This window comes from Corythoichthys intestinalis, chromosome 13 (assembly GCF_030265065.1).
Source record: "Corythoichthys intestinalis isolate RoL2023-P3 chromosome 13, ASM3026506v1, whole genome shotgun sequence".
Lineage (NCBI taxonomy): Eukaryota > Metazoa > Chordata > Actinopteri > Syngnathiformes > Syngnathidae > Corythoichthys > Corythoichthys intestinalis.
In genome coordinates, this window is record NC_080407.1 from 38,257,331 (window position 1) to 38,270,923 (window position 13,593).

A 13,593-nucleotide genomic window follows, 5' to 3' on the forward strand; every position below is an offset into this window, starting at 1 on the left:
GCGTTCAGCCTTGATGCGCCACTTTGTGTTGCCCAACTAAATAGGTGTACACCACCACCCATGACTCGTTTTTTTTTCCATCCAAAATAAAAGTCTTTTAATTTTCATTCATGTTTTATGTGCATTATTATAAACCCCTTTTTCCATCTGTAGCTGGCTACAAAGGCCAAATTTTTGAATGTGGTGTCATGTGTTGACGACTCACACAATGTATTGCAAGCCACATTTTAAGGAATACTTCAGTGTACTAGTAATCAGACATAAAACATTGTGTTACTCAAAGTAATATTTTTTTAATGAAAAGTCACATTGCCACAAAAAAAAAATTAACATGTGCAAAATTAAGTTTAAAAATAATATATTGTCATGAAAAATCACACCAACAAAAGAAAAATTAACATGTGCAAAATTTGTTTTCAAAGTAATATATTTTACAGAAAACTCACTCTGCAACAATAGAAAAATTTAGATGTGAAATATTTGGTTGAGTCCAATTTCTTTTAATTAGGGTTTGTCATGCCGATTTGACATTCTGTTCATGATGTCCCGAATACCCTCCATTACCATATGATGCTGCCGGCTGGACTCAACAGCAGAGCCTGACACTGCTTTTCAATGTGTTGATTTTGCTCTTCAAACACCTGCAGCATCCTGTCAAATTGTGCATTTCGTTGCCTTTGGTATTCTGCGTCCGAAGCCTGCCATTCCTGCACAGTTGCAAGCAGTGTGTCATTCTTTCTCCTCTTTGCTGCAAAAAAATAAGGAAGGTGGAAACTCAGTGAAGAACTGGCTGTGCACCACACTACAAGTTGTCAACAAGCTCTCACTATTTCTTAGCAAGATGCAGGAACAACAGATTATTTACTTACCAGGTCTAGGATGGCAAAGGGGGCTGGCAGCTGGGCGGCGTTGGCTGATTATTTGTGAATCCGGACAAGCAAGAAACCGGTGTGTAGTGACTGAATTTCAAAAGAAAAAAATAACATCAAGTTTCTCATCCTTCATTATTGATATTTGTTGTGCTATCAGTTTTGTATATTTTTCTAATCAGACTTAAGTGCAGCAATGATATGATCCCATTAGGTTGTGAGTTCACTCAGCCAGGCTAACCACCATTATAGCAGCATTGATTTTGCACATAAAATAAAACATTTCTTTACCTGATGTAAGCTGACTGGTACTGGCACTTTGTGGGGGCAAGGAATGGCAGGACATCACAACGGTGTTTTCTGGTGGGTACACAGGGGATAAACATTTTTGAATGAACAAGTTCTGGGACAAGTGGTTAATAAAAAAAAAATGTTTTTTAAAACTTTTTTTCCTTTCAAACAAAGCATAAGTGCCACCATGATATGACCCCACCAGGTTGTTAGTGCACTCATCAAGCTAACCACCACTATAGCAGCACAGATTTTGCACATAAAAGACAATCTTTCTTTTCCTGATGTAAGCTGACTGACTGGTACTGGCATTTTGTGGGGGCAGGGAATGGCACGACATCACAACGGTGTTTTCTGGTGGGTACACAGGGGATAAACACTTTTGAATAAAAGTTCTGAGACAAATGGTGGTTAATAAAGAAACTTAGCTCAATTTGTTACTTTTTCCTTTAAAATGAGTACAGCCATGATATGACCCTGCTGGGCAACTAACAGTTGTACAACAGCAGGGATTTTGCATGGACAAGTTTCTTACCTGATGCGGGTTGGCGGTTGTCACTCAGAGGGGGCATGGAATTGCTTGATAAAGCCATTGGTGTTTCTGGTGGTCAGAGAAATATTTTGGATTAGACCTTAATTCAGATAAACAATAGGAATACCACACGTCCTCTATTTACATTTAGCTAATGTAAGTTAGAGAAGATCACAAAAGTCAAGATTTCTGAATGCATTCAGGCAGCATGACTTACCTGATGGGCGACAAGGGGTACTGCAGGCAACAGGAATTGGATTTGATTGAAGAGATCTGTTTTGCTCTGTTTGATTAGAAACACAATGCATCTCAACAACATAACATTTAAAGGATTGAGAATTTAAAATTTCGTTGTGACAAAATCTAGTTTACTTTCTTAAGTGTAGACACAACATCTTCTGTTTCTGCAGTGTTATCTAGGTCAACATATCTGTACCGCAATGTCGACATACAGTGCCTTGCAAAAGTATTCGGCCCCCTTGAACTTTGCAACCTTTCGCCACATTTCAGGCTTCAAACATAAAGATATAAAATAATAAAAAGATAAAAAACTGAAAAGCGGGACGTGCAATATCATTCGGCCCCCTTGCATTAATACTTTGTAGCGCCACCTTTTGCTCCAATTACAGCTGCAAGTCACTTGGGGTATGTTTCTATCAGTTTTGCACATCGAGAGACTGACATTCTTGCCCATTCTTCCTTGCAAAACAGCTCGAGCTCAGTCAGGTTGGATGGAGAGTGTTTGTGAACAGCAGTCTTCAGCTCTTTCCACAGATTCTCGATTGGATTCAGGTCTGGACTTTGACTTGGCCATTCTATCACCTGGATACATTTATTTTTGAACCATTCCATTGTAGATTTGGCTTTATGTTTTGGATCATTGACCTGTTGGAAGATAAATCTCCGTCCCAGTCTCAGGTCTTGTGCAGATACCAACAGGTTTTCTTCCAGAATGTTCCTGTATTTGGCTGCATCCATCTTCCCGTCAATTTTAACCATCTTCCCTGTCCCTGCTGAAGAAAAGCAGGCCCAAACCATGATGCTGCCACCACCATGTTTGACAGTGGGGATGGTGTGTTCAGGGTGATGAGCTGTGTCGCTTTTACGCCAAACATATCGTTTTGCATTGTGGCCAAAAAGTTCGATTTTGGTTTCATCTGACCAGAGCACCTTCTTCCACATGTTTGGTGTGTCTCCCAGGTGGCTTGTGGCAAACTTTAAACGAGAATTTTTATGGATATCTTTGAGAAATGGCTTTCTTCTTGCCACTCTTCCATAAAGGCCAGATTTGTGCAGTGTACGACTGATTGTTGTCCTATGGACAGACTCTCCCACCTCAGCTGTAGATCTCTGCAGTTCATCCAGAGTGATCATGGGCCTCTTGGCTGCATCTCTGATCAGTTTTCTCCTCGTTTGAGAAGAAAGTTTGGAAGGACGGCCGGGTCTTGGTAGATTTGCAGTGGTCTGATGCTCCTTCCATTTCAATATGATGGCTTGCACAGTGCTCCTTGAGATGTTTAAAGCTTGGCAAATCTTTTTGTATCCAAATCCGGCTTTAAACTTCTCCACAACAGTATCTCGGATCTGCCTGGTGTGTTCCTTGGTTTTCATAATGCTCTCTGCACTTTAACCCTTTAACACCGAACGTGTCGGCAGCGACGCGTTTACGCATATCGTCTTTGAAGCTTCGTCACGCTGTAATTACATCACCCAAGTGCTGCTGGTTGGTCTCGTTTGAAAGTGCGGAAGTTGATGTCCACACCAGTTTTTATTTGAAGTCAATCGGCCAAGAAAAACGGGAGATAATGTCATTTGAATTTTATAGTTTTATTGCACTCATAAATATACATTAAAACGCTGCATGGACCATGTATCCATCTCCATATTGTCATCATTTCTTGTCCTTTTTCAAAACTGAAAGCTGCACAAAATACTACTTATCCCAAGAGTCGTTGTGATGTCAGGAAGGACGAACCGAATGTGATCATTTTTAATAAATTTCCGAGCGAGGCGCCAACTATTGAAAGGGAGGCATGCGAAGCAAGCAGCGGCTGGTGTCGTGCCGAAAAATGCACAACACCGGTTGGTTTGAGCGAGCGACTTTGAAACATGCAGAATGAATCTAAAACTACATTTAGCACAAGCTAATGCATTATTTCATTAACTCAAGGAAGAAGATGAGTCGTATTTGTTGTTGTTTTCCTCTGATGAATCGGCGTCTCGGCGAGTAGAAGTGACAGTAGAGCGCAAACGGCGAAAGAGTAGGCTGTGTGACGTTGTCTGTGACGCAGCTCCGTGACCTGTTCAAGAAGAAGCTTTATTGAGTGCGCAAAAAAAAAACAAAAAAAAACTTTATTGGGTCGCATGCCTGAAAAATCCAAGAAATTGAACTACTTGTCAATATTTTTTAAAATACTTTTTTCAATGTTATATATATTTTTTCTTCACTATAATCTTTTCAATTTTTATGTAGATGTGTGTGCGAGAAGCTTGATTGCATGTACGTATGTACTTTTGATAAGGTGATGGGTACAACACCTAACTTCACAAAGAGATATCTTCCAAACCCTTTTTGTGTTAGATGATATATAGACATTTTTTTCCTCACTATTTTGCACACTATATAGCCTGTTTTGACCATAGTATGTGTAAAGGCCAAAAACGCCTATGACCATACCTGCTGTTTGTGTTGAATTGTCAAACATAAAACTATTCAATTATATTTTTTTTTATTGAATGTTTATCCTAACAAGTTGAATAAATATTATCAAGCTTCAAAACGGTTGGTCGAGCATGTTTGGTTGTCAGTGGCACGTCAACTTTACAAATTTTGAAAAAAGATTTTGGGATTTTTTTGTCTTTTTGGGTCCAAAATGTGGATTATAATTGGTCAGTGAAGAAAACAACAGTTTAGACATGAAGTTCAAGGTGTCCTGAAAAAAGGGACCCAATTTGGCCATTGTAAACAATTTTTTCTTTGAAATTTAAAGGCAACATCAAATGCATGCAAATTCGGCCAAAATAGGCTAAGGTGTTAAAGGGTTAAACAGAACTCTGAGACTATCACAGAGCAGGTGCATTTATACGGAGACTTGATTACACACAGGCGGATTCTATTTATCATCATCGGTCAATTAGGACAACATTGGATCATTCAGAGATCCTCACTGAACTTCTGGAGTGAGTTTGCTGCACTGAAAGTAAGGGGGCCGAATAATATTGCATGCCCCACTTTTCAGTTTTTTATTTGTTAAAAAAGTTTAAATTATCCAATAAATGTTGTTCCACTTCACGATTGTGTCCCCCTTGTTGTTGATTCTTGACAAAAAAATTAAATTTCATATCTTTATGTTTGAAGCCTGAAATGTGGCGAAAGGTTGCAAGATTCAAGGGGGCCGAATACTTTTGCAAGGCACTGTAACTATGTATTTATTCACTTACCTTTCTCTATTACAAAAAGTAAAACGAGACTAGTCATGTCCGACACTTAATGCGTCCGTGGGGAAACACCTTCAGTAATTCGGTTCCCGATGCAGCGTTTAGAATGCATTTTATCAGGGGAAAAATACAACAAAACCGACAGTATACGCAAGTGAACGGAACCGAACATGCAAAAACAAATGGTTACACCCTTAAATAATTTCTTGTTCCATACCTTCAAGCAGCTGGGAGGGTGGGTTGTTCTCCTTCTGCGTCATCGACCGCAAAAGTGAAGCAGAGGAGTCTTTTGTTTCGGCGTTCCCATATGCTGGTCTGTGGCCCAATATGAGGTCGAGCGTCTCATACCATTTGCCAGTTTTTCTGTCTGCCCCGCTCTGGTTGTTGTGGCCTTTGATTTTCTTGTAGTCCTGTTTCAGTTTCTTCATTTTTTCCCTACATTGTTTTGCGCTGTGGTAAACCCCAGCCTTCTCCAGTTGTGCACTTATCTCGGCAAATATTTTTATGTTGTGTTGCGACCCCTCAAGTCCTCTTTGGACGCTCGCAGTTGAATAAATAGCAAGGAGGGCTTTTACCTCCTCGTCGCTCCATTGAGCTTTTCCTGGCTCCATTGTTTTTCCTACTGGCAACAACAACAATTTACAGACAGAGTAGTTGTTTTTTAAATATGGCGGCTCCACGTGATGCGCGAAAAGTAAGGGGCGTGTTTACCGCTGATTTCAGCGAATCACCAAAGAGCTACGTAATATCGTTCCCGCGGCCCCGCGGAAAGCACTCACTTTAGAGTCGGCGCTAAAATGTTGCTCGGAAGACGAGGTCCTCGTCCTACGTTCCTACATATCCGAACACACAAAATGACGTCATCCATCCCCAAAAGGGTCGAGGAACTGCGGATAGTTACACCAGTGCGAAAGCGCCTATTGTCTTGCTGAAAGACCCAGTGAAGACCCATCTTCAGCTATCGGGCAGAGGGCAACAGATTTTGATTTAAAATGTCCTGGTATTTCAAAGCATTCATGATGCCATGCACCCTAACAAGGTTCCCAGGGCTTTTGGAAGCGAAACAGCCCCACAGCATCACTGACCCACCCCCATACTTCACAGTGGGTATGAGGTGCTTTTCAGCATGCGCATCTTTCGTGGCACGCCAGACTCACTTAGAGTGTTTGTTGCCAAAAAGCTCAATCTTGGTCCCATCTTCAGATGATAATTATGGAGGGCACTGTACATGTGTGTCAGCACATTTCAGCAATGCATAGCGGCCTCTTCTGCCCTTGATCTGGCAAAAGGCAGACCCCCTTAGAGTGTTTGTTTCCAAAAAGCTCAATCTTGGTCTCATCTGATCAAAGCACCCGCTCCCAGGCTTCAACTGGGACCGTGGCACGCCAGACCCACTTAAGAGTGTTTGTTGCCAAAAAGCTCAATCTTGGTCTCATCTGACCAAAGCACCCGCTCCCAGGCTTCAACTGGGACCGTGTGCTTTGGTCAGCTGAGACCAAGATTGAGCTTTTTGGCAACAAACACTCTAAGTGGGTCTGGCGTGCCACGAAAGATGCGCATGCTGAAAAGCACCTCATACCCACTGTGAAATATGGGTGTGGGTCAGTGATGCTGTGGTGCTGTTTCGCTTCCAAAGGCCCTGGGAACCTTGCTAGGGTGCATGGCATCATGAATGCTTTGAAATACCAGGACATTTTAAATCAAAATCTGCTGCCCTCTGCCCGATAGCTGAAGATGGGTCGTCACTGGGTCTTTCAGCAAGACAATGACCCTAAACATATGGCCAAATCTACACAGAGATGGTTCACCAGACACAAAATCAAGCTCCTCCTATGGCCATCTCAGTCCACAGACCTTTTGTTGGCAAAAGGGGGTTGTACAAAGTATTAACGCCAGGGGTGCTAATAATTGTGACACACATTATTTGATGTCAAATCATTTTTTCTTTATGTGGGATTTTTCCCCACTGAATGAATGCACTGGTATTGAAGGTTGGATTTTTCTCTTTTTTTCCATTAACGTCCCATATTATTTGATTTTTTAAAAAATTATAAGAAGCTAAAAAACACATCTTAACCACAGGTGCCAATGATTATGGAGGGCACTGTATGTTTAAATTGCAAGCAAAGTGCCACCGAAGACAGTCATGTCAAAAATGCACAATCATGACTTCGATATGGCTTCTACACAGGAATATTATTACCTAGGAAATAATTGATGTTAATGATTTATTTTGCCTTAGTTCCATTATTTTTGCAGCAAACCTATACAATTGCACAATTCTAAGTCCCACTGTCACCTGGGTACTTAACTGAATTAGGACTTCACTGCGCAACAACCCGTAGTCATTTTGTTTGTAAAATAAAGTAGCGCCACACAGTAGTACAGTGACACCAGTCTGTAAACAGAAGGGACGTGAGAAGGGAGTCTTCGCTGACCCACTTTCAATTTTGTATTCTGATTTGTCGCACCACTGATAAAAAGTCCCAAATAATGTTTTCAGGAATAGTACTCCAGCCAGAATCCTTCCCAAGGAGTTTTGGAGTTTTTCCTTTCCGACATGGAGGGTCAAAGGATGGGGGTTGCCCAGGGCTTGACCTTTATTTATTTCATTTCTATTTATTTCATCTGCTGTTTCTGTGCATCATATTGTCTATGCAAAGCCCTTTGAGACAACCTTGTTATGATATAGGGCTATACAAATAAAAGTGAATTGAATTTTAAGATGTCATCAATTTCAACTATGCCGAGGCCAACCACTACAAGAATGACTTTTACTACACAAATAGTTATGGATCTGCGTATGTTTTTATTATTTATCATTACTTTTTGGACTATATTTAAGCCATTGTCTGGACGGAATGGTGGCAGTGGGACTTTATTAAAATCACCTGGAAAAATCTAAGCGTTATTGGACTTTCAGTTTTCATTATGGGTAAACCAACCTCATCACATTCCTGGGAGTGATATTGCTGCCCCAATTGGGGAGAGGTTCCCGTCCGTTCGTAGGGGGTGGTCATCCCAGCCATCTCGGAAAATATCAAGGTGGCGTTGGATAAGGGGAATGAAGGCGTAATGGCAAGCAAAGATGTGAAGATTGCTGGACAGATCAAGATGCCCCTCCTCCTCAAGCTGATGTAATATATCATAGAATCTGCTGGTGACAGCACTAAAGCCATATCTCCAAAGGCGTTCAATTCTGTTTCAGAAAAATGTGTGTTAGTGTTTATCCTAACACAAACAAAACAATCAATGGGGGACCTGTTGGGGATAAAATGTTTGAAATGTAATGCAGAATTTGAATTCAGAATAAAAAAAAATTCTCTTACCCATTAGTTTTATTTTCACTACAGCGTTCCTATTTACTATGTTGTTACTACTTGCAAACAACTGTAGTATCCAATGTCATAAAAATTTAAGTCATGTCTATTTCTTTCATATTAATTTATGTTGATATTTGAAACTTGCATTATACATTTTATGAAATACTTGTTTTTTTTTTTTTTTTAACGAAGGAGCCTATCTATATCTATAGTTATATATAAATGGAACTTTCTCTGTGTGCGTTTGTTTCCTGTGGACGCCGAAACAACTGGCCGGATTTTTACAAAATTTTACACAGTTGTACTTTATCTGTCTGGGAGTGTTCTTAGATGGGTTTCATCTCTATACATACGCCCTCCTTGTAGTATGGAAAATGAATTCCAAACGGCCAAATTTAGCAAAGAAAATGCGACCTGAATGTGGAGAAGACAGCGCCATTTTTTGGACAAAAGTCCAAATGTCTCTTGGATTGCAAAGTGCCAGTTGGCTTTCCAACTTCACAGTTTCATGTACAATTATGATATGTTGTAGCTTTGAGTATTCCACAAGATGCTGGATTTCAAAAAATTTGCAATTTTCCAAAATATCAATAAGGAATTGAGTTCAGCTGGATATATTTATACTATACACAATAATGGAAAAGCGATTTGGCTATAACCCCTTTACAGAGTCCTGTTATGATTACTGCATTACAGCTGCATCTCAAAGAACAGTATGTTTTATCTGTGATTTGGTTGGATTGTTTTCACGTTACACCACCTGAACAACGCCAGACCATACAGCTAATACTTCAAAACCATGATGTGATGACAAAAATTTACATCAGGTTCGGGTTCTGCACCCAGAACTGAGTACAAAACAGCTGTCAGATCCAACTCAACAAAAACTGTATTCCTTAGTGTTCGTAATTGTACATTTTAACTATAGGTGAGTGAAGCAAGGTAGGTAATCACACTATAATAACATGGTCGTTTTTATTCATTATGATGACAGACTAATGAAAACAATTACCTTTGGTTATGTACACTTTTACCGTCGATGAAACTGCTCCTCCCTGTTCCTCTGACAGAAAACATAAATCGTGCCACATCGAAATTCTCTACCCCATGATCACCCCGGACTCTGATAAAGTAAAGAAAACAGACATTGTCCACAGTAAATACGTAGAACTCTTGGATTTTTAACCAGTTGTCTAAGTCTCGATCTAACCAGGTCTTACGATAGCTCAAGTAAGTCAGCCAACAAAACTAAGCATTGCTGTGCTCAATTTTTACCTCGGTGGTACGCCGAACATCTCAACTGTCTCATGGAAGAAAACCATGGTTGTCGATGCCAGGTTGTTGTTCGAGGCCCTCAAATACATGATCTGATATATATATATATATACATATTATGTTTGTATATATCAACACACAGTATTTGCGCATATTATCTGAACAAATTTTAAATCCTTCGCTCTGGAACATACAGAATGAATACAATCTACATAGTACCAATGTTATGAATCAATGTGGTGGTGATTAATATTTGAAAAAAAGACAATATCATTTAAACATAACGATATACAGTGGTACCTCGACATGCGATCGCTTCTACACACGATGTTTTCAACATCCGACGTAAAATTTGACTCGCCATTTGTTTCTACATCCGACGACTTGCTCGAAATACGTTTTTTTTTTTTTTACAGCGCCGCAGTTTCTTTGTTTTGCCAGAAGGCTGATTTTTTTTTTCTTATGAGAAGTCAACACTGGATCCAAAAATATTAGTACTGGAGGAGAAAAAGGAAAAGGTGACGCTTACCATTGAAATGAAGATGTAAATGATGGCAAAATATAAGCATGGTGTGTGCATCCATGAACTGGGTCGGCAATAGGGCCGTAGAATGTCGAACTCGGCAGGCGGTTCTCCTCTGTTCGCCAGTCTTTATAAGTTAAGGTGACAACTCTTATTGTGGTAACATAGCCAAGAAATCGCCAGCTTCGACAGGTCGTTATTTATTTCAGACCTTATCCAACACAAAACTCCTACTGTCTCCCGCAGTTGACGGTGTTCTGAAGAAAACATTGGAAGCGAAAGTAAACTCAACTGCACCGCTTCTGTCAAGTCAGTCACACGGTGCATCCAGGTACATAAAAAAATATCCGCCACATTAGAACCTGATTCGTTACATTATTACAGGAATTATTATTATAATATTATTCCGTTTTTTTATTTATAATTTGTTTGTTTTGCTATGTGTAATTGACATTTTTAATAGTATCAGCAGTACTTATTAAGGATTTAGTGTAGTTTTTTGGGCTGTGGAACGAATTCATGGAATTATAATGTATTCTTATGGGAAAATCCTGCTCGACATAAAACCGTTTCGACTTACAAACAACATCCTGGAACGAATTAACTTTGTCTGTAGAGGTACCACTGTATTAGCACATTAAATTTACATTATTGTTAACTAATTAGAAACACGAATTATGTTATTATGAATGAAAAACAATTCATGGGTTAATGAATAAAACATGCATCCTATAACACTTAGCGCCAAAACCTTTCTGGAATTGCCATCGATGCCTCCGAAAATGACAATGTTGTACCTATGAGGATGAAAAATAAAAGAAATCCAGGTACCACATACAAAAATTTTAATTTGTGCTGAATATACTTTTGAAAAGTTCTTAAATTATTAATCTTGACTATACCTACCTAATTAGTTTGTGATTGGTGTCTACATGCATCAGAGATTTCGGGCTCAGGACTGAATATGTTCTTCTGACCACACAGAGAAGCTGAGACAACCGAGAGACAATGCTTGATGTGTCCACTCTGTGCATTGAAGACCTAACTCTCTCCCACTGTACTTTATGCCCCTGTGCTTTCAGCAATCCTTTCATCATTCTACAACCCACATTTGGGTTGCTAGTGTGTATTTCTGACACGGAGTCCAGTTCCTCATCTGTTAAACTGCTATAGAGTCTACCCACGTACCACGTGTTCGCTGTAGGGTTCCGCCCACTTGTCCGTCAAAACATAGTGTTAACCTATTACGGCTACGTACATTTCTCCTATTTACGGCGTGTTTTTCTGCTCCTTAACATTAATAATCAAAATGGTGAAGGCGTGTGTGGCTGTTGGTTGCACTAACAGAGAAGATGGAAGGAAAGACTTGAAGTTTTACCATATTCCGAGGGATCCAAAGAGACGAGCGAAATGGACGGCTGCAATTCGACGTGAAAACTGGACACCAAAAAATCACCACAGACTATGTAGTAGTCATTTTATATCCGGTAAGATGCATTTAATATATATTTAGAGGGTTTTGGCCTGACAACCACAATTAAGATCATTGCTAGGCTAATCGCCGACAACATACGACGTAGTACGACATAGTTTCAAATTCAAGATGTTTGTGACTTCCCTTTCTTCCACCATCGTTATTTTTTGAATAATATTTAGCTGTACCAAGTGAAAGAAACTGGCCTCGTCTACGGGGCTGACAAATACCCACAATTAAGATCATTGCTAGGCTAATCGCCGACAACATACGACGTAGTACGACATAGTTTCAAATTCAAGATGTTTGTGACTTCCCTTTCTTCCACCATCGTTATTTTTTGAATAATATTTAGCTGTACCAAGTGAAAGAAACTGGCCTCGTCTACGGGGCTGACAAATAACCACAATTAAGATCATTGCTAGGCTAATCGCCGACAACATACACGTATGTATGTAGTAGGAGTAGGAGTGCTATCGCTAAACCATATAAACATTAAAAGCCTTAACTCCATTGACAAACGACATGAAATACATTAGACTTGACAGTGGATGTTAGCAATAACAAAAGAATTCGAATTGAAAATTTCGTAACTCACCTTTCCAAGCACAAGATAGATTCCTGCCAAACGAGGACCTGTTTCACCCAACCAGCAACGAAGTATTTATAAGCGTCCAAGCTCTTGAAGTTTTTCGTGAGAATAGGCTGATTTTGTGTGGACAAGATCATTGTAAAAATCAGCGTAGCAGATGTCAGGCAGACAGGGCGAAGACAGTGGGTCGAAAAACATCGATTTGGGCATCAAATATGGATCTGGCGACTGTATAAAACGAAGCTTTTCCTCATAATGCCTTTTATGCAACAGATCCAGTGAGTTTGCGGCATCAGAAAGCACCGGGTCTTCCATGAAATGCATTTTAAATTCCGCCATCAATTGAAAACAATGCAAATACAGAGTCAAAATGACGGACAAGTGGGCGGAACCCTACAGCGAACACGTGGTACGTGGGTAGACTCTATAACTTCCTTGCACAGTATAACCCCATTCTGCCATGTGTCTATGTAATGTCCTTCGTGACACTCCGAAGAGCTGAGCTATAGTGGTAACAGGTAACTCAACATCTAGAAGGTGCAGTGTATGCTCTTTAGGGATCAATATTCTAGGACGGCCAATTCTTCCGCTTTCATTGGCAACTGTTATTTTTGTCTCCCTATTTATATGTGGGGGAAACAAGCAGCATAGGACCTCCAAGTTTGACCGGTATGCGGTGAGTCCTGTACTTGACTCAGGGACTTGGACTCCCCTGCCATGCATAGTCCATTGGGGCTCAGCCCACAAGCCAGCTGCAGGGAGTGGCAGGGAGACGTCCCTGACACTGCGCCACCACCCAGAGATGAAAGGGGCGAAACATCAATGAGGGGCGGCTCCCGGCTGACGACCCTGCAGCGGGCCTACTGGCACCGTCGGAGGTGCGACAAGCAGTTATGCTCAGCAGGCTACATCTACCTGTACTCCCAACATTGCATACCATCACATAGACATCACGTAGCCCATCAACAATGCCCTGTGAAACATTTAAGCGAGTAGCAATGGCGTCAAATACAACCAAATCCTGACAAATGATGAATTCGAGGTAATCCATATCCAAAGGGAGACGATTAAGCCACCTAGCAAGTCGGGTCACAAGTCTGTGCACTAAATGGTCACGGAGCAATTCCTACAAGTGGAAACAAAATTGAAATATATCTTACAGGGGATAATATCCAATTTTAAAAACATGAACAGATTGAAATATATAAAACTAATATGAATATGTTTACATCAATAGAAATGGAAAAATAAACAATATCACAATACGTTTTGAAAT

General features: G+C 40.3%; 1 protein-coding gene across 2 annotated transcripts; it reads right to left on the minus strand.

The window, feature by feature from the left end:
• Positions 1-376: 376 nt before the first annotated feature.
• LOC130929187 (uncharacterized) lies at positions 377-8,192 on the minus strand. 2 transcript variants are annotated; one of them, XM_057856192.1, is made up of 7 exons: positions 8,076-8,192; positions 5,348-5,752; positions 1,910-1,975; positions 1,696-1,761; positions 1,161-1,229; positions 870-959; positions 377-707 (listed from the first exon to the last, which is right to left on the minus strand). In XM_057856192.1, exons 2-7 carry the CDS (start codon positions 5,739-5,741, stop codon positions 655-657), a joined length of 738 nt encoding a protein of 245 aa, XP_057712175.1. In that variant the 5' UTR covers positions 5,742-5,752; positions 8,076-8,192; the 3' UTR covers positions 377-654. The 2 variants fall into 2 exon arrangements, with proteins under 2 accessions (XP_057712175.1, XP_057712173.1); XM_057856190.1 differs by having other exon boundaries at positions 377-748.
• Positions 8,193-13,593: the final 5,401 nt, after the last annotated feature.

What these genes read in the sequence shown, in the direction of transcription:
- LOC130929187 (XM_057856190.1), bottom strand. Translation starts at nt 5,741, where the DNA reads ATGGAGCCAGGAAAAGCTCAATGGAGCGACGAGGAGGTAAAAGCCCTC. An exon ending in ACCCTCCCAGCTGCTTGAAG is followed by an intron (nt 1,976 to 5,347) that starts GTATGGAACAAG and finishes CTAATCAAACAG; the next exon opens with AGCAAAACAGATCTCTTCAA. An exon ending in CCTTTGCCATCCTAGACCTG is followed by an intron (nt 749 to 869) that starts GTAAGTAAATAA and finishes ATTTTTTTGCAG; the next exon opens with CAAAGAGGAGAAAGAATGAC.